We start from the raw sequence: 20,085 nt of genomic DNA on the forward strand, positions 1-20,085 counted from the left end.
TTCCCCTAACCCCGCATTTAAACGCTTACCCCTTATTTGTATTCTAATGCTCCTATGTGTGGATATACTTATTAAGTCTTACGTTTTTAACTAAGTCCTTGGAAATTTCATAAAGTTTCTAGGGAGACTTTTTTATTACTAAAACCTAAGATTCATTAATTTTGTAAAGGCTCCCTTCTTAATGGTTTACTTTTAAATATACTTTTTGTTATTTTACACACACAATCTTTTGTATTAATAATTTTCTTTATGAACCTTACACACACACACACACACACTAATTGTCTTTTACACACGCTAAAACACACAGACATGCCCACATGCCCTTACCTAATGCAATGCCCTTCATAATTGTATAAATACACAAACACATGAGCTACACTCATTGGCTATTTTCCACCGCAAATATAAGGTTGACCGCTTTGCACGTTATATTCATCTTCTTCTTCGTGGTTCTTAAAACAAACGACCTTCCGGTTCTCTAAATGCTTAATTACCAGCGCCAACATGTTGCCTTTTCTTAACACCTTAACCTTCTATATATTCTCGATTCCTTGCTTCACGGTCCTTCTTTATATTCGCAGCCACTCAGGTCCACTCAAGTGCTCTTACTATTTGGTCGACGACTAGCGACCAACTTGAGTGTTTTTGAACGTATGACTACTGGCGGGTTTGTGCCTAACTCTGCTTGCCACCTTCATACCTCTTTGCTTTGCCTTACTTCGTCTCTAGTTGAGGCTACTGTCCCTTAAGCTACATGCTTTCCCCTACGGTCAACTGGTTTCGTTATTTTTCAACTAGTCTCTACACTTGCGCTTCTTGATCGTGCTATTCCATGGTTGCCTTACAGTCTTCCTCTCGGTTAAGCTTTTTCAATTATTGCTTGTTGAATGGTTTTTTTATTATTTTGATTGTCGTATGATGCTAGCAGGTTCAAGTGGTCAAATGTGTGCAAGTATATGTGCCATAAAAGATATTTTTTTTATGGGGTATGGTGTGCAATGCTAGCATCGCCCAAAAGATTACAAGCCAAAATATGTGATCATACGTATACCTACAATAAATACTTATGTCCATTTCATGTACTAAGCTATTCTACTTATCTTAGTATATTGACTTGCATTAATTGATGTTACTCTGCCATATGTTACTTTGTCATAGTGTGTTTTTTTGTAATTTGTTGACCTTTTTTGCATTAATAATACCAGATATAAGAAATTTCACACTTTATTGTGAATTTTGATCTTTGAAAGATCTTGTAAACATACATTTTATCCAAACATATAATTTTTAGATGAAAAATAACATCTCTTTCTAGTGATATTGTGATATTTTCCCAGATTAGAGATACCATTTTTCTTTTCAAGCATACATAAGAATTACTTTTTTAAATATTTTTGGCATTAAATGCTCATATTCTTGTGATTTTATTGTAACATGGACTTGTTTCTCACATAGATCATGGCACCTCCAAGGCTTCATCCAGAAAGGGACCACACCTTGCTATTCTACAAGGGGATCACAATTGGAGCAGCCCCACATGCTCCAAAGTCTAATGATGCTTATGTCCTTACCACCCAACCATAGGTTGGACGACAATAGTCCTTTGGAAATCATGTTTTTTCAATAGCATATGAATATTTGAAACCTTTCATACATGGGCTCATTGCTATGGACATCCTACACCATTGGTTGTTGCTTCATTGGATTCACCATCCAAGCACCATTCCTTGATTGGACTAAGTATAGATAATTTAGGATGATGCTGAGGTATTAGTTTAATTGAATTATGTATGGATAACTTAGGATGATTGGATTAAGTATAGATAACTTAGGACAATGCCAAGGTATTAGATAAATTGAGCATTTATTTGACTATTGACCATAATGATGAATTAGTGGCAAACTTATGGCTTGAAAATTTAAGAAATGAGAGCATGGGAATAGCTCATAAGCATAATCATCTATAAAGGAGATATTGAAATGCACCTTTGCAAGAAATTGAAGCACTATAAAAGTACTTCTCAATGTGAATCATATCATATGTGAGAAACCATTGTAGGAATAAGAATCAAAATGGAGATAATAATATAATCCATCAAGCATAATAGAAAGGGTACTCCATAAACATGGTTGCAATGATTTAAATTTATTTTTATGTGAGAGTATAATAGAAATAAGATCTATAAAAAAGAGCATGGATTAACTTCTTCTAGATGTGAATACATTTTAGAAAAGTGTATATAGGAAATGTGAATATGATTTTATTAAAAAGTCTCTATACATTTAATGTTGATGGTAAAGAGAGAAATATTTATAATCCTATAAATGTACAATGAATGATGTATTCTCACAAATGATTTATAATGGAAATAAAGCTTTGACTCAAAAATGGGAGTTCTGGCCTTTATTTTTTTATCTCTAGGAACATAGAAACATTAAGACTTTTTTCTATATTCTATGTAGGTTTTATATTGTGCTCATTGAATATGGTATAAATTTTTTGAAAGTCCAAAATCTCATGCCTTTTACACACTACCTTGTGCAAAATTTACTCTTTTTTTAAAAACGAGGGATCTCTTAGCTTTTTAGGTAACGTTTTGAAAATTCAAGATAGAAATTGTTTGATTTTTATATGTAACACGGTTTGGCTTCCATTTTGACTTGTGTGGTAACATTTCTTCTCTACCGCTAATTGTTTTTTCACTAGTCAATTTTGGAAGAGCTTAGTGTAGTAAGGAGCAATTTTCAATTATGAACAGGCCTATTTAAATGATCACATTCAACTCACTATATTTTACCCATGCTACATTGATTTTGTAATGCTCCAATGGGTTACCTTCCACTTTTGTCATTATCCTCCTCCTCTCTATTTGACTACAATTTGTGTGTAATTATTCGGCATCAACATTCACTCTCTTAGATGTAGTTCGAATGCACTCAACCTATAATTGATGTGAAATGTTTCTTCTTGTGGAGGATCTTTTGGGTGTAAAATCATGCAATGTGGTCATGTTTAATCTATGTGCACATCAAATATTTCAAGGATTAATATTTGTGTAGTGGAAATGGTTTAAAGACTGCTAGCATGGGACCTTTATTGTTTTCTTTAGTGGGTGAGACACCATATTGTGATGGTGCTTCCAATGGTGAAATATAGTATGCCATGCTTGAAGACATTTGACACAAAAGATTGTTAGTCATTATTAGAAAACTCTTTATTCAATTGGTTGAAGAGAGTCAACTTATGCAATGGGATCTCATGTTTATGAGGTAAGGCAAGCATTGGCATTTATTTTAGCTAAAGAAAAGACACACAACTATTGAGAAATATGTTTTATTGTTATTTTCAAAATGCATAATGACTTATGTTTCTTTTGTGTTTCTTTCCATGGTATTTTAATGTGCAAAATTTGCAACAATGCTATGTGTGAGATGAAACTAGAGCACATAGTGGCACAAAATAAAATCATGGGGGATCCGATCTTGACTAAAGAAAATTCCACACCATGCATTGTAGTTGCCCCATGCAGCCTCGGTGGAAACACCAGCAAGAGATAATGTATCATGCTATGGCAAGGAGTACCTGGTTGACCACGACCCCAAGCAAGAGTTTAGCGGAGCCACCCTACGCCTAGGGCAAAATCATTGTTTGCCAAGCCACCCTGGTTCTGGTGTTGTGCGTGCCATCCTATCCTGACCAAAGAAAGTTTCGCACCATGCACCATAGCTGCCCCATGCAGCCTCAGTGGAAACACTAGCAAGAGGCAATGTACCAGGCTATGGCAAGGAGTACCTCGTTGACCACTAATGCGCAACCCCGAGCGAGAGTTTGGCAGAGCTCCAGTACAAAAGCTTTTGTCGAACACTCTCTAGGACGGGGCTAAACTATTGCTCTGCCGAGATGTCGATACCAACATGTAGCCTAGGTATCTCGCAGTCTCCCCTCTCGCGATCCACTGAAAGCCAAAATCAGTTCCCCAATCTTGAACCTCCTAGATCTCCATGCATATGAAGAAACCAACAGGTTTGGTCTAATTTATGCGAGCTCCTGAAGCCTCATAATAAATGGACAGGGCCCCTCTAATCCTCTCTAGACTGGATGCAGAGCTGTCCACATCGAGTGTTGTATCATCTACAAACTCAGAGTCTCCTTCTGCCAGTGGACTAGAAGCTAAAGGGGCCAAAGGGTAGCCCTGTCTCACTAAATGCAAAAGAGGAAAGGTCTCGCTTGTGTGGCCCCCAATAATCACCTGGCTAGAGCTGCCTCCTCCCTGGCCCAATCCACTATCTCCCAAAAAGTGAAGATATTGTCTAGGATGCTATGCTCCTGGTCAAAACTGGTCTACGCATCATGAATGATGTCTGGAAGGTGGGGTCTTAGACGCATGCTCAAGATCTTAGCTAAGATCTTATAAGCTGTGTTAAGAATGGTAATCGGCCTCTACTGACAAATATCTGATATACTTCCCCCCTCCGGAATCAGGCATATCCAACCTCTGCTCAAGGAATGTGGAAGGGATCCAGAGTCGAAGGTCTCCTGGTAGGCTAACCAAATGAGATGGAGATATACTCCCAGAAGCATCGAAAAAAGTTCGGAGTCAGCCCATCTTCTCTTAGGCACTTTTGGGTTGGAAGAGCCTGCAACGCCTCCCACAACTCCTCATCAATGAAGGGTGCCTCTAGCCTTCTGCTACAGCTCTACGAAACAACTGAGGGAACATGTTCCCAAACCGCTTCTCTAACCAAAAGAGTGGTGCGTGAGGCCTCCTCCGATGTACACATTTAAAATACCAATCCAAGCCTCTCTTGCGTGAAGGCCCATCCACGTTGCATGACTTGGAATGAGCTCGCCCTATGCAAATACCTATGGGACCATTGCCTAGATCACCAAAACGCATACCCCTCCGCTCCTGCCAACTGTTGGGGACCAAACCTCTAGGCCCCTCCCAGGGAGAAGGCGGTGTCTGAGAACATGGGCTCCTGAATCAAGAGAAAGTCAAGTAGTTTACCTACTAGAGACCGTTGCAATTTCTAATGGAGAATCAAATATTGTGGGGCTAGCTACGCGCAATCATGAAGCCTGTCCTGTGCACATTCCAATTCACCATCGTTAAGCTCATGGAGATGGGATGGCAGCAAAGAAGGCTTGCCTATGCGTGGAGCCTACTCTAGGAAACCAGACTTCAATGACTTTGCTGAGAGTTTGGATGGAGAGTAACCTGTATCCGTGCACCAATGGACTAGTATTATCACTAGCTCAATCCCTACTCTCCGTGCCCAACACTGCATGAAAGAAACATCTATGCCAAAAAGCTCAGCGCACTACTGGAGAGTCCAATAGTGGAGCTGTTTGAGTGCCGCCTCTGGTGGCAAGCGAATCACTGCTATTGCCAAGCTTGACCCTGGCTTCGTTAGGGAGAAGCCAAGTTGAAAATACGTGGAACCACCATGAGCAGGCCAACGATCTATGCCCTGAGGTCCCATCCACTCGTCCATCATCTTGTATACCTGGAGCTCCATCATCGCATCGAAAAGGTCTAGCATCCACTTCTCGACCCCGGTGGAGGCAAATGGAGGAACCAAACCGGGTGGGTGTGGGATCCTACCACACTGACCCCTCCTTTTCGTGGCCCCAAGATCAGAATGGCCAATTCTAGGGGCATAGGGTATGTATCCGGGATCTCCAAATAGTTTCAAGGTCTCAACCGCCAGAACTCTCGACAGAGACCTCCCAACATGCATGTGTAGGCCTGAGGACTCAAAATCGGAGCCCCTCTCCCCGTAAGTATGAGAAGAAGCTAAATCATACGTGTCCAAAATACTAACCTACTACTACTGAGCGCAGGAGCCTTTTTCCTTGCCCTTGCTCGCATATGAGGGGTCTACTACCAAACTTGGCAGAGTGGGCAAGGAAGAGGCCCTGAGCAAGGTAGCTGCTATCTGACGAGAAGGGGAGGGCTAGAGGGGGGGGGGGTTTGAGGGTAATCACTATAGGAGCAACAGGCGACAGAGGCGAGGGTGGGGAAGGCTACAAAGAGGGGGCTGGCAAGTCCGAGGGGGATAGGGGAGGCGACTGTGCGCCATCTGCCGCCACTGTAGCAATAGGTCACCGTGGTAATGGTACCTACAGTCTCTGAGGCTCCTCCTTTGAACTCTGAGGGTGAGTCAAGGGGGTCGTGGGCACTGATGCTCTAGGATCCTCTGGTGCCTGCTGTGGAGGATCCCGCGGCCAAGAAGTCTCGCCTCCGAAGGGGCCAAAAGTAAGTCCCAAGGTCGAGGACCCTCTCTCCGAATCCCGTGGTACACCTACCTGTGGGCGTCCAACCTGGTCTCCCCATTGCTTGTGCTCACCTCTTACGGTTGGTATGTTGTCGTTGGTTCTTTCTGGCCCACTTACTTCGCTTCTTTTTCCCCACCTTGGTCCACCTTTCCTCCAAAGGCTCAACCAAGGGGGTATGGGACACTACTCGTTGTCGCTGAGACTACTGTTGTGTCTGCCTGGGTGGCCTCCGAGTCCCATCCTCTCTCGTGTCGCTATGTTGTCCTTGTGTCTCATGTGACAAGGGATGGGCCTTGCTCAAGCCTCTAGTACAATCTCTAGCTAGGTGCCCCTTCTCCTTGCACCTCAAACACTAACCTGGTAATCTGGAGACCTCCAATCTTTGACGAAGAGTACCTCCCTCCAAAATCTCCAAGAGAATCACCTCTGGGAGGGCATCTGAGCTCTCTACCACTAGCCTGAGTCGAGGAACCCCATCATCTATTACAAATGCCGCCTTCGACTCTAAAGGGTACTCTAAAGCTGTGCCAAAATCTTGCCCAATGGAAGAATGGACCTATATTTCATTGAAAGCACCGAGAAGCGGAGCATCCCTGGATAGTGGGGAACATGGTGAGTCCGAGTCCATGTCCTTCGACGTGAATCCATGATACCAAGGGATAAGATACACCAAATGAGGGCCCAAGAGAATAGGGCTTCTCTCCATAGTAGCCAGAGCAATATCCGGGGAGCCAAATTGGAGGAGGAAAACCATAGATCGTGAGACCCTGATGATCACCATCTAGTGCCAACCTGGCCTGGATCCAGTCCCTAATCTGTCTCCTTGAGGAAGTGAGGCCGACAATCTTGCCTACAACTACCCTGTCCTATAAGAGATTCACTACTTGTTGTACCTGTTGCTTATTCGTTGGTGAAAGAATAGCTTTGATAGCTGGGGGAGTCGAGGGTGCTACCATAAAGCCCCTTTGGCCAGACCAAAGGTCAACCAAAAGTACCAGTCCAATCGTCCCAGCTAAGTATGAAAACAACCCTGGAGTTCTTGCACGTATGCGTTTGGTGTGCGTGTGAGTGACTGCACATGTGTGTTTAGCGTGATTGCGTTGGTGTGACTTAGAAAATTATACCTTGCATCTTGGATTGGCTTTTGAAATGTTGGGTAAGTCTTAACCCATGGCTTTGAGACCTTCCATCTCCTCCTTTCATTCCATTGACCTCCCATCTCCTCCTTCCTCCCAAAGCTGAACTTCCATCTCCTCCTTTCCATTGACCTTTCATCTACTCCTTCCTGCCTCGTCTTTCCACCTCCTTCCCACTCAAAGCCTCTTGTCTCTCCACCTCCTACCCTCTCCAAGCCTCCATCCAAGAGCTCCTCCTTTGTGACATGTGGAAGGCTCTTCTCCTCCAAGATGCCACTTGTAGTCAATTTGTGAGATTGGCTTCATGTCTCATGAGAAGTGGTTTATGGTTTAAGGGTGGTTACACACTTACCCTCTCCAAGCCTCCATCCAAGAGCTCCTCCTTTGTGACATGTGGAAGGCTCTTCTCCTCCAAGATGCCACTTGTAGTCAATTTGTGAGATTGGCTTCATGTCTCATGAGAAGTGGTTTAAGGGTGGTTACACACTCCCTCAAGGCACTGCTTGTCCGTCTACCACCCATTTATACACCACTACGCATACACATTTATGGCAAATAGGAACTAGGCAATGGCTGACAATGGCGGTTGGAAGATGATGGGCCATGTGGGAGAACAGGTAGTGGCGCTGCCAAGCTCCCTCGCCTCGAAACGATGGAGAAGTCTTTGCAAAAAAGAAAAGAAAAGATGGAGAAGAGCCCCTTCGTGCATCAGGTTTGAAGGTGTCGCAAATCTAGCAGAGCAATCTATAATTGATTCTTAAACAAGAACCACTTTTTGGGGTGTGGTGCTGAATGAGGTCAAGTGGAGATCTGACATGCTACTCTGCTACGTACACAACCATCATCTCATTTCAAATTCTCAGAACTCAAACACGTCTCAAAGATCCGAACCAGTAATCGGCGAGCCTCCTTTGGCCCCGCTCAGCTCTTTCCTGTCCTCATGATGGGCATAAATATAGCACACAGAGAGCCCTCTCATGCTTCTCACGCAACCGCAACGAAACTATGCAGTCCTACCGCCCTTGGCATGGGTTTTTACGTAGGGGGCATCCACATTCTGACTGTCCGCCGCGGCAAAGGTCGGCCCCTTGTGTGTTCAGGCTATCAAGCTCGAACTCTCCGTTGGCTTCCCTCGAGGCTCCATGGCAGGGAGGTAGTGGACGGATGGTGGGAGAATGTTCGTGTTCAGGTACTGCTCTTTACATTCGAGGACTTAGTTACAAAACAGGATGATTACTTCTTTTTGTAGTGGAATAAGTCCTGGTAGTAAAAGTTCTCTCAGCGCCTCAAGCAACTGTCGCTGTGCTCGTGCTTTACAGGTACCTCGGGGCCTGAGCACTTATGGAATGAGTACTTCATGGATGCCTCCCGGTGGTGGGGCAACCGAAAGACCAAAGTAAGTGTGTCTGGCCTGAACGATTTGCACAGGCAAGGCTGTAGATCGGCTAGTCTGACGAATCTGTTGTGATTCTTAACAGGCGATCCCAGGATCTCTGGATTTCAAGCATAAGGCTACCAAGCAATTTCTATGGATAGACGGCAGTTACAATCCAGGTTGGGTTCAAGACATGCTTGATAACAGAAGCAAGGCAATACACAGGGCAGAAGCATCCATTGGTCAAGGTTGGTCAAACTCTGAAAACCATGGCTTGGTGGAGGAGTGTGGCAAGGCCGGATTTAGGTCCAAAATGCAGGTGAATGCACCTAAAGCACAGGAACTGCAAGGGAAGACCTGCTGGATGAAGCTTAGCTTAGAGGAGGCACTCACTTCTATGGAACAGATGCCCCAGCTGCCTTCTGTTGAGAACCTTACATGCATCTTGCACAAGTGCGGAAAAAAGAAGAGTGTAGCTTATACCAAACGCTTGCATGCCTACTTGTGCAAATGGGGGCTAGAAGATCATAGATCTCTTGGGAACTATCTTGTTCCAATGTTGATGCAAGTTGGAAGCATGTGTCATGCTCAGTATGTTTTTAACAAGTTGGTCGATAGGAATGTATATTCTTGGACTTCTCTCATCATGGGTTATGTTGAACATGGGGAATCCCAGCATGCTCTCAAACTGTACCAGAAAATGCAAGAGGCTTCTGTACACCCTAGCACTTACACCTTTGTGGCCGTACTGAAGGCTTGTGCTAGGATGAAAGATCTGGAAAAAGGCCGAGAAATACACACTGAGATTTCCAGAAAAAGGCTGGAAAAAGACCTTTTTGTTGGCAGCTCCTTGGTGGATATGTATGCCAAATGTGGTTCACTTGCAAAAGCACAGGAGGCGTTTGACGAGCTCTCAGTTCGAAATGAGGTCTCTTGGAATGCACTAATTGCGGGATATGCTGAGCATGGGCTTGGAGCTGAAGCACTGAACTTTTTCAAACAGATGCAACTAGAGGGGGTCTTTCCAGATGCTGTCACATTTGTTTGCAGCTTGAAAGCTTGCAGCAGCATAGCAGCCCCAGATAAGGGCAGAGAAATACACTCTGAGATTGCTAGAAAGGGCTTGGAAAGAGAGAGATTTGTTGGCAGCACCTTGATGGATATGTATGCCAAATGTGGTTTGCTTGCAAAAGCACGGGAGGTGTTTGACAAGTTGCCAATTCGAGACGTAGTCTCATGGACCGCACTAATCTCAGGATATGCTGAACATGGTCTGGGTGAGGAAGCACTGAACTGTTTTGAACAGATGCAAGTAGAGGGCATTTCCCCGGATGCTGTCACATTTGTCTGCAGCTTGAAAGCTTGTGGTGGCATAGGAGCCATTGACAAGGGCAGACATGTACATATTGCTGTTGTTAGAAAGGGGTTGGAATTAGGTCTTGTTGTTGGCAACACCTTGGTGGATATGTATGCCAAATGCGGCTCACTTGCAAACGCATGGAAAGTGTTTGACAAGCTACCAATTAGAGATGTAGTCTCGTGGAATGCACTACTAGCAGGATATGCTGAACATGGTCTTGGTGAGGAAGTACTGAACTGTTTTACACAGATGCAACTTGGGGGTGCCTGTCCCGATGCTGCTACATTTGTTTGCAGCTTGAAGGCTTGTGGCAGCATAGGAGCCACAGACAAGGGCCAAGAAATACACGCTGAGATTGCCAAAATGGGGTTGGAAAGAGATGTTTTAGTGGGCAACACACTGGTGGATATGTATGCCAAATGTGGCTTGCTTGCAAAAGCACGGGAAATTTTTGACAAGCTGCCAAATCGAAATGAGGTCTCATGGACTGCACTAATGGCAGGATATACTGAAAATGGTCTCGGTGAGGAAGCACTGAACTGTTTCAAACAGATGCAACTGGAAGGTGTCTCTCCTAATGCTATCACAGTTGTTTGCAGCTTGAAAGCTTGTGGCAGCATAGGAGCCCTAGACAAGGGCCAAGAAATACATGCTGAGATTGTCCAAAAGGGGATGGAAAGAGATCTTTTTGTTGGCAACACTTTGGTGGATATGTATGCGAAATCTGGCTCGCTTGCCAAAGCCCAGGAAGTGTTTGACTTGCTGCCCGTCCGAAATGAGGTCTCATGGAATGCACTAATTGAAGGATATGCTGCACATGGGCTTGGGGAGGAAGCACTGAACTGTTTTGAACAGATGCAATTGGATGGTGTCTGTCCAGATGCTGTCACATTTGTTTGCAGCTTGAAAGCTTGTGGCAGCGTAGGAGCTGTAGACAGGGGCCGGGAAATACATACCCAGATTGCGAGAAAGGGGCTGGAAAGAGATTTCTTTATTTGCAATACCTTGTTGGATATGTATGCCAAATGTGGCTTGCTTGCAAAAGCACAGGAAGTGTTTGACAAGCTGCCTGTCCGAAATGAGGTCTCCTGGACTGCACTAATTGGAGGATATGCTGAGCATGGGCTACGTGAGGAAGTACTAGATTGCTTCAAACAGATGCAGCTGGAGGGTGTCTCTCCAGATGCCGTCACATTTGTTTGCAGCTTGAAAGCGTGTGGCAGCATAGGAGACATGGACAAGGGTGAAGATTTACACATTGAGATTGCCAGAAAGGGGTTGGAAATAGATCCTTTTATTGGTAACACCTTGGTGGATATGTATGCCAAATGTGGCTCACTTGCAAAAGCATTGGAAACGTTTGACAAGCTGCCAGTTCAAAATGAGGTCTCATGGAATGCACTAATCGCAGGATATGCTGAGCACGGGCTTGGTGAGGAAGCACTGAATTGTTTTGACCAGATGCAACTGGAGGGTGTCACTCCAGATGCTGTCACATTTGTTTGCAGCTTGAAAGCTTGTCGCAGCATAGAAGCCATTAACAGGGGCCAAGAAATACATGGTGATATGTCCAGATTGGGGTTGGAAAGAGATCTTCTTGTTGGCAACACCTTGGTGGATATGTATGCGAAATGTGGCTCACTTGCGAAAGCATGGGAAGTGTTTGACAAGCTTCCAGTTCGAAATTTAGTCTCGTGGAATTCAATTATCACAGGATATGCTGAATACGGCCTTGGTGAGGAAGCATTGGACTGTTTCGAACAGATGCAACTGGAGGGCTTCTCTCCAGATGCTGCCACATTTATTTGTAGCTTGAAAGCTTGTAGCAGCATAGGAGCCATAGTCAAGGGCCGAAAAGTACAGGCCGAGATTGCCAGAAAGGGGCTGGAGAGTGATGTTTTTGTTGGCAGCACCTTGGTGGATATGTATGCCAAATGTGGCTCACCTGCAGAAGCATGGGAAACATTTGGCAAGCTTCCAGTTCGAGATGAGATCTCATGGAATGCACTAATTGCAGGATATGCCCAACTAGGAGAAAGTGAAATTGTTTTTAAAATGCTCGAGAGAATGAGAGGAGAAGGCATAAAGCCAGGTGGGGTCACATTTCTTATTGTTCTTACTGTATGTAGTCACACAGGTCTAGTAGATCAGGGCCAGAAGTACTTTGAAGCCATGAGCAGAGACTGTGGCATCACTCCAACTATTGAGCACTACACTTGCATGGTTGATCTCCTTGGCCGTGCAGGTGGATTAGATGATGCAGTAGCGATGGTGAAGAAGATGCCTTTCCATCCTAATCTTGGGGTTTGGCATACTGTGTTTGGTGCTTGTCAAAGGTGGGGTAATGTGGAAATTGGAAGACTAGCCTTTAAGCATGCAGTGCAATTAGATGAAAAGGATGCTGCAACTTATGTCTTGATGTCTAATATTTACATGCAGGAAGATGAGAAGAAGGTCGAGGTGATGAGAGTGAAAAAACAAGCATCAAAGAAGCCCGGACAGAGTTGATAGTCTGGCACTGGCGAAATTGTGTATTCATTTCAGTACAGCCAAGGGGCCACCAATTTGTGCTGCATAAAATCTCCGCATTGTAAGAATTGTCATGCAGCCACTAATGACTGTTCTGATATAAAAGATAGAGCAGGGAGCTATTATTGTCAAAGTTGCAAATGGCTTTCATAAAGTGTGCTTGTGGAGACTATTAGTGAGGTTAGTGCTTCTTACAATAGCTAGTGTCCCTCTATTTTCATGAGGTGTCTCAGAGGAGGATGAAATTGGGTTGCATTATGATTTGTGTCCCGATAGGGCCTTTTTGTAAGGCTGAAATGCCCCGCAGTTCAGCTGACCAGACTGATGACTCAGCCCACAGGCTGATCCAGTCTATAGGATGTTGAGATCAGTTGCTATACAACCGACCTAGTACAACCTATAAATAGACCTCTTCCTTCTGCTATACCCTGCGCCTGCACCTGCACCTGCTCCAGCCACCTCCTGCAATCTGCTGCAGACTATGCCACATGGTAGGTGCCCATTGGCCTGCCACCTGCTGTTCTACTGACTGCTGTAGTCAATGCTGTTGACCTTTTTTCTACTGTCCTGCAGCTCTCAACAACTGTACTTCTCTGCACCTATTGTAGCCAATTGGGCTGTTGTCTCTGCTGCCCATGTGGAAGCCTATATGCTCACTGTGTGGTAACTCTCACCTCTCTCTCAGATCTACCCTCAAGGCAGCTCTCTCATTTGCCCACGTGGCCTCCCTTTGAGTCCAAGCTATCCTCTAGTTGATCTCTAATCGTCGACACCTCCTCTCCATGACCTATGGGTCAACACCCACTCGTTGACGTAGATGCTCCATCGGCTCCCATAGAGAAGCTCTCATGAATAAGTCAAAGATGTCGCTTGATCTTTGGTCCTTGAACTTGCAGCTCATCCCCTAGGTCCAACTCCACCAAGGTAAATGCATGTGTGCACTCAAAAACTTAGGAAACCCATAGCTTTGGCATAATGTAATAATGAGGCTTCGCTGACTTAGTTTTCTTGACCTTCATCTTCTGAATTTTGAGATAATTTTTGTTTTCTTGACCTTCATCTTCAGAATTTTGAGATAAATTTTGTTCAAAGACTCGGAAGAGGAAGGCATTTCAAGATTACGTCTTACCACTTGATCTATGATTCAAGGGTAGTATCTATACTATTGACAGTAATGAATGCAGAGAGCAAAACAGATGTAGGCTAGTAATTGGTTCATCAAGGATTTCTTGATAAAGTAGGATAAACAGATAAGTATATTAAAGTTTTGAATTCACCTTAAAGTCTAAAGAATGTCACTTGGTGTGCAGTAAGACTCTTGAGTGGAAGGGGTTTGAATCCCAGCAGAGACAAAGATAATTCGTTCCCAGTTCCCCCTTTTTTTTCCCTTCTCAAATTAATGGCAACAGGATATAAAACAAACTTCTTCAATGCATGAGTCACTCAGAGAAACAAATCAGTCTGCAACCAGTCTCCAACCCCATCAGTCTGCATCCAGTGAAACAACAGATCTGTATGTGGCCTTATGAGATAATGAGGACAGATATTGGAAGAAATTTGAACTGTCTACCTTTGACAAAATTCAATGCATAGGAAGAAAGCAGCAGCAGACGAGCTGGAAAATTGGAGGGACACGCTGTTGCTATCACATTTATCAATTCTATTGCTTGAGGGACCATGTGTGTCTTGATTTGCACAACATTCAGACCTTGATTCATAATACCTACTCTACAATTGTTCTTTCATGGAGATCACGTACAAGCCTTCTCCACAATACTGGTTTGCGGGCATCAGAAAGCAGCCTGAATGTTGCATGTCGAAATTGTGAGCTTTATAGGGTGGCCAAAAACGATTCTCGATAACAGTGATGGGTCTGTCCATAGATATGGGTACAAAACTAGCAGCAGGGCTGAAGCATGAGCAGCAGTGAACTAGCAGGGAGCAGTGTTAACTATGTGTTGGCATAGATTTTCGAAGGAATGGCAGCAGCAGCGATGATCAATAGCTATGCAAGAATGTAGACATCTAGTCAAGTGGGACAGCAAGGGAGAGGCAAACTTGGCTTTGGTACCAACTGAAAGAACATTTTATCTAAAGCTCACATTCAAAGGAGAGCCTAATAAATAGGCAAGCGAATACAATGTATTTGATGTCATAGGTGAGATCACCATCGACTCCACCGCTTATAATTCTCTCTAGCTCTCATAGTCGCTCCTCGATCATAGCAATTAGATCTGTGAGGTGTCAAATCTTCTTATTATGCACTTTACATTTGGTGTGATAGTGTGAGACCTCAACCTTGAGGGTTAGTCTTTGAGTCTCAATGGCAACAAATTATATAATGACAGATGATATGTTCTTAAGCAGAATGAGAAACAGAAATACAACATAATGTGTAATTGTATTAAATTGGTAGTCCAAATTGGTTACAAAAATTCTATGGCTGCATACTAAAACCAAACTCTCTGTGCTCACTTCTACTTTCTGCTCGCCTCAACTTGGACTTAGAGCTCTATGAGTGAGCAGCTCAATTTTTAACCTCTAGCCTCTATACATGACTAGCTAGGACTTGACTCTAAACCGGAATTAATTGCTGAAGACTAGAGAGAGTATGTATCTACAACACACTCTACCTCTATGTACTTAGACTCACCATTGGGACTAACATGGTCAACTTTGGCCCCCCCTAAACTCATCCTCCTTGATTAGCTGGGCCGCATCCACTCATTGGCCCATTGTCGCCATTTGGCCTTGCACCTGTCTGTGGCTCATGGGGCTACACTATCCTCCACATTGGTGTCAGCTAAATCCATTTCCTATTTTTGTGCATGGTCTCGACCTGAGCCGTAAATCGAGGTAGAACAAACTCGGATCGTCTATTAACCTGAGGGTTAACGGTTGTGTGCAGGATGGAACATTTGACTTCAAATGCAATGGAATCTAAAATCATTCCTAATGATGTCACCCCTTTAGGTTGGACATCTAATACAACTCTACTAATTGAAGGCGAATCATGCTCATCTCAACTAGAATACTTCAAATAGAACATGCAAAACTTGACATTAAAAATTGTGTGACATTTTGAAGACGTTACAAAAAACTTTGACGTGAGTGCAAAGGCAATCATTTTGACTAGAATTATATGACATCTAGACATGGTGCTTCCATGCTTCATGGATGTTTGTTTGAGGCTGCATCCCTCAAAGCCTTGTGCTCACCCATGCAAGTCCTCATTCATGTGTGCTAGACATTTGCAGGGATAAAGAAATAAGGATTCTCTTTGGCACAGGTAAAAATCTCCTATGTTCCCTTACTTATGCTCTCTACCCTTTATGTAGAGCAAAGAATGTGTAGACTTCCCTTTGTGGTACCAACATGTATAACTTCCTTTCTCTAAAGTAAGACTCGATGTAACAGTTTTATATAAAAGACAAAAAATTCTTGCACCAAGGTTGTTGGATTGGTTGAGTAGCTAGAGAATTGGCCTTGGAGTATGGAGGTTGTGGGTTTGAGTCTCACAAGCATGTGCAAGCCTTTCTATCAAGTGTGACTTATTGACCAAATATAGCAATGCCTCATGGTCCAAATAAATGCAAAATTGTTGCCCAGTAGATAAAGCTAAAACTTGCTCAAAGAATAAATCATTTTCTAGCATTCGCACTCTATTACATAATAACTTTGTTCTATTGGGGTTAAAGTGCGACTTGCATAGTTAATTGATTGATACCATCTCCTCTTTTATCTACATCAATATCGTGCCCACTACAGTGTCAGATGCATCGAGACAAAGGTAGGAAAATCTAGGGTCTAGTCTGGTGCCTATAGAACCAATGCTATCACCAGCATCTTCTTTAGCAGTTTGAATGCTTGTTCTTGTTCTTCCATCCAAACATACGATGTATCTTTCTCAGTGAGCTTTGTAAGTAGCTGGCATACATAGGAGAGATACCTTATAAACCTATTGGGCCATTTCCAATGAGATACACTAGCTCTTTGATGTTCTTTGGTGCCTTCTCATCCTGTGATGAAAGCAATTTCCCGGGGTCAATGGCTATACCATCTTTGGAATAAATGTGGTCCAATAGAACCCCTCTTTGTAATGAATGCACATTTTTCTAGATTCAACTCATTCAAGATGCTTTGCATGTCTCAAAATAGAGTTGTAAGTGTTATGTATGATCATCATTCTTTCCAAACACACTGAAATCATCTAGGGCTACCCTCATAAATTTCATTAAGTACGAAGTGAATACTCTCTAGATCCAACTTTGAAATTTCTGAGGTGCCTTCTTCAAACCAAAACCCATTACATTATTGGAAAATACACTCAATTCTATCGCAAACCCCATTTTTTCATTGTCTTTCTTAGCCATTTGAATTTGTTGTATCCATTGAATCCATCCAAGAATCTCTACACCTCATGGTCACACAATTTCCAATAGTATATAATAGAATGGCAAAAAAAATGGATTAATTATAGTGGTTGCATTCAACTTTTGATAATCCATACAAATCCAAAACTTTTTATTTTTCTTTGGAACGATCACTATGTGTGACAACAAAGTAACCTTCTCTAGTGGGCAAATGAATTCAACTTTCAACAGTTTCTCCAGGTTCACACCTAGTTGGCAAAGTTTGGATTCATTCTATAATGCTATTGTACCACAAAAACTACATCCTTATTGAGGTTAATGCGATGCATACACACACTTAGGCCCATACGGTTCCAAGGAAGATTTCTATTATCTTCCCTTCATTCTTCAAAATAGATGACTGCAATTAGCATGCCCCCCTTCCTGTTCACCATCCATCAATGGATCGACCAGAGTGCATAATGTTAGACTTGAGGAGCTGCTCATTATCTAGTAGCGGTTAAATAGTATTTGAGAGATGCGGCAAAATGGATGAAGAGGCATCCAAAAGTGTATGTCATACATGTCTTCAAAGGTCTGGACGTGGTGACCATGAAATTTATGAGATGTAAGTAGAGCCACATAACTTGAGGGAATTGTTAAGGGCTGATGTTGAGGCCAAAGATGAATTTCGAATGGAGCCGCTAAAGATTTTCTTCCATTGTGGGCTGGTGGGTAGGGTTGTCTAATAGCAAAATATTTAGTATAGTCAGAAAAAATGCATTAATCCACGATCACTAAATCGAAGACTGTCTCGCAAAAGTTCTATTAAATCCTCCATTTGCATAGTAAGAGCATAGGAAGTATCCATCTTTGGAAAATTGGGATGGGGGAAGTTGTAGACTATATTGGGCTTTGAGGCCTTCATCACATCAGAATCCTTCCACATCCAGCGTCTTCGGAGAGGCATGTAAGTAGGGTCAACTTTTTGGTCTTGCCCGACCAAGCAATTTGTCCACCAAAACGCCTCATGCTTCAAAAATGAGATTCTCCATTGAGGTTGGATCCCTATTTCACTATCCGTAGTTGGGCATCTTGTTAGTGTCCGAATGGATGTGGCCACCACGTGTGTGCCGAGGGTGGTCCTTGTGCCATTTGTGGAAGCTTTTCTATAGGATCTCTATGAAGGCATAGACGTCAATTAAATCTTTGCACTTGAGTTGGAAACTCTACAGCATCCCCCCCCACCTATTAACGTCAGAGATGTCCTCGAATGCCTTGAAAGATGTGATAGCCTGGTACTGTATGTTGTGATTTCAGGTGGGGGTTCCAACGGTAAGGAATCCTCTTCTTCCATTTGATTCTCGCTCGCCCCTTGAAATTTTATTCATTGTCAGACCCTCAATGTCCACGAAGAGGATGGGATTCAAGATCTGGTACCATGCTATTGTACCCAGTGGTAGACTCCTACAACGTCATGCCTTGTGGGTGTGTGGTTTGGGGGTGCTATGAAGGGGATGGTTGTGATGTGGGGCCAAAGGCAGTGGTAGTAGTAGGAGTTGGACTGGGGTGGGGTGGAAATATTCGGGGTAGCACAGGTAGAATAAAAAATTCCCCACGCAATGTCGGCGTCTACTTCTTTGGTATTAGTTGGGTAAGCCATGACAATCATCAAACTTGTTGAAGCTTGTTTCAAGCATTTGTTGTAGGGCATCCACAACTCCATTAAAAAGTACTATGGTGCTGGTAGGCTGATATTGTGTACTATTGTAGGAATCTAGAGAGTGAGATGCATATTCAGCTTCTAGCCGGCCATACTACTGCATCCACCCAAGACCTTCAGTCAAGGTGTGTGGATTGTAGGGTATGTCCTACAAGTCGTTGGGCTTCAACAGTTCTAGGAGAGGCCTCTTAGTTGAAAAAAGGGAGGAATCCTAGAGGATATAACATCAAGCCATAAACTTTAAAACCATTGGGTGGGTATCAATCATGAGGATGTATGGGTCATCCTCCAACATGATATCATTGTGGAAGTAGGCCATAGCTAGAATGGGTGGGCATAGGCAAAAGTACAACAGAGGCAGAGGTGGAAGGTGATAGGGAAGGGGAGATTGGAGAAGGTGATGCAGTGTAGCATGGCAGTGGTCGTGAGTGTGTGAAAGTAGTAGTTGAAGGTGTCTTCAACTGTGTGTGGTGCTAGTGTGAGTGAGGTGGCATGTGTGGACATTGACAGGAGTTATTGCTGGAATATTCCTAAGGAACTTGTTAATGTCTTCCTGAGGGGGTGGTACTATTTTCTACTCTGGAGCTACTCATGGAGGCAAAGATTCTAGTCATTCTTTTGATTCAGGAGGGCATCAAGCTGCTCCATCTAGTGGGCCTACTACACTCGTTGATTTTTTGTAGCCAGATTTTGAGCTTGTAGTGCCTCATTTTGCTCCCGATTGACGACAGCCTAGCATTGAAGTGCCTCATAAGGGCAAGCTTTGTATCCTATAGCTTTTTGCAAAAGTACTTTAGCACACTCTACTGCCTCCAACCCTGTGACCTTAACCATTCTATGTGTGGCTCTTTCCTTGTCAAGCTGCACTTGTTTGTTGTTCCCTTAGAGATGGGTTGCATGGGCATTGGAGACCAATTTCTCGGTATACTCTCGCTGTGAGGATGGTATGAGATTTTTAGTTCATAGCTACCATGGTGTCCATGAACTAGTGTTCCATCTTTGAGGCATCCCTATTGGTCTCCATGAGGCAGGTTTTACCGCTTAGTCAGCGGAGGTGCAATACGCTAGTGCCTCCATTTGAACCACCCACCTGTCTCCTGCCAATGATTGTTGTTGGTTGCTGCTGCTATTTTTGGGCCTCTCCCTTTTGTTCCTGCCTCTACTTTACTCTCGTCTCATAGGAAGGAGCTTTGCAATGGAAATGCTGATAGCTCGGCCTTCCATTCCTTGGCCTACACCTGATGGATAGGGAGGAGAGCTAGGGTTTTGGTCATGGGAGATGTCAACAAGAGGAGTCTTAGCAGCAGCTATTGGCTTCTCTGTGGTC

At 43.6% G+C, this 20,085-nt stretch overlaps 1 protein-coding gene across 2 annotated transcripts; it reads left to right on the forward strand.

Moving 5' to 3' along the window:
* The first annotated feature begins 7,804 nt into the window (after nt 1-7,804).
* Nucleotides 7,805-12,794, forward strand: LOC147902307 (pentatricopeptide repeat-containing protein At4g39530-like). Of its 2 annotated transcripts, XM_087373379.1 has the most exons (4): nt 7,805-8,608; nt 8,739-8,815; nt 8,898-12,490; nt 12,594-12,794. In XM_087373379.1, the coding sequence occupies exons 1-4, from the start codon at nt 8,425-8,427 to the stop codon at nt 12,616-12,618; spliced, it is 3,879 nt and encodes a 1,292-aa protein (XP_087229505.1). In that variant the 5' UTR covers nt 7,805-8,424; the 3' UTR covers nt 12,619-12,794. The 2 variants fall into 2 exon arrangements, with proteins under 2 accessions (XP_087229505.1, XP_087229504.1); XM_087373378.1 differs by having other exon boundaries at nt 8,898-12,794.
* Nucleotides 12,795-20,085: the final 7,291 nt, after the last annotated feature.

This window comes from Dipteris shenzhenensis, chromosome 4, assembly GCF_047967505.1.
Source record: "Dipteris shenzhenensis isolate YYH24624 ecotype China chromosome 4, Dip_SZ_1.0, whole genome shotgun sequence".
Taxonomy (NCBI): Eukaryota; Viridiplantae; Streptophyta; class Polypodiopsida; order Gleicheniales; family Dipteridaceae; genus Dipteris; species Dipteris shenzhenensis.

Excerpts from the sequence above, each read along its gene's own strand:
- LOC147902307 (XM_087373378.1), top strand. The coding sequence starts at position 8,425 with ATGCAGTCCTACCGCCCTTGGCATGGGTTTTTACGTAGGGGGCATCCA. Across the intron at positions 8,609-8,738 it reads GGGAGAATGTTCGTGTTCAG|GTACCTCGGGGCCTGAGCAC; the intron begins GTACTGCTCTTT and ends CGTGCTTTACAG. Across the intron at positions 8,816-8,897 it reads GGGGCAACCGAAAGACCAAA|GCGATCCCAGGATCTCTGGA; the intron begins GTAAGTGTGTCT and ends GATTCTTAACAG.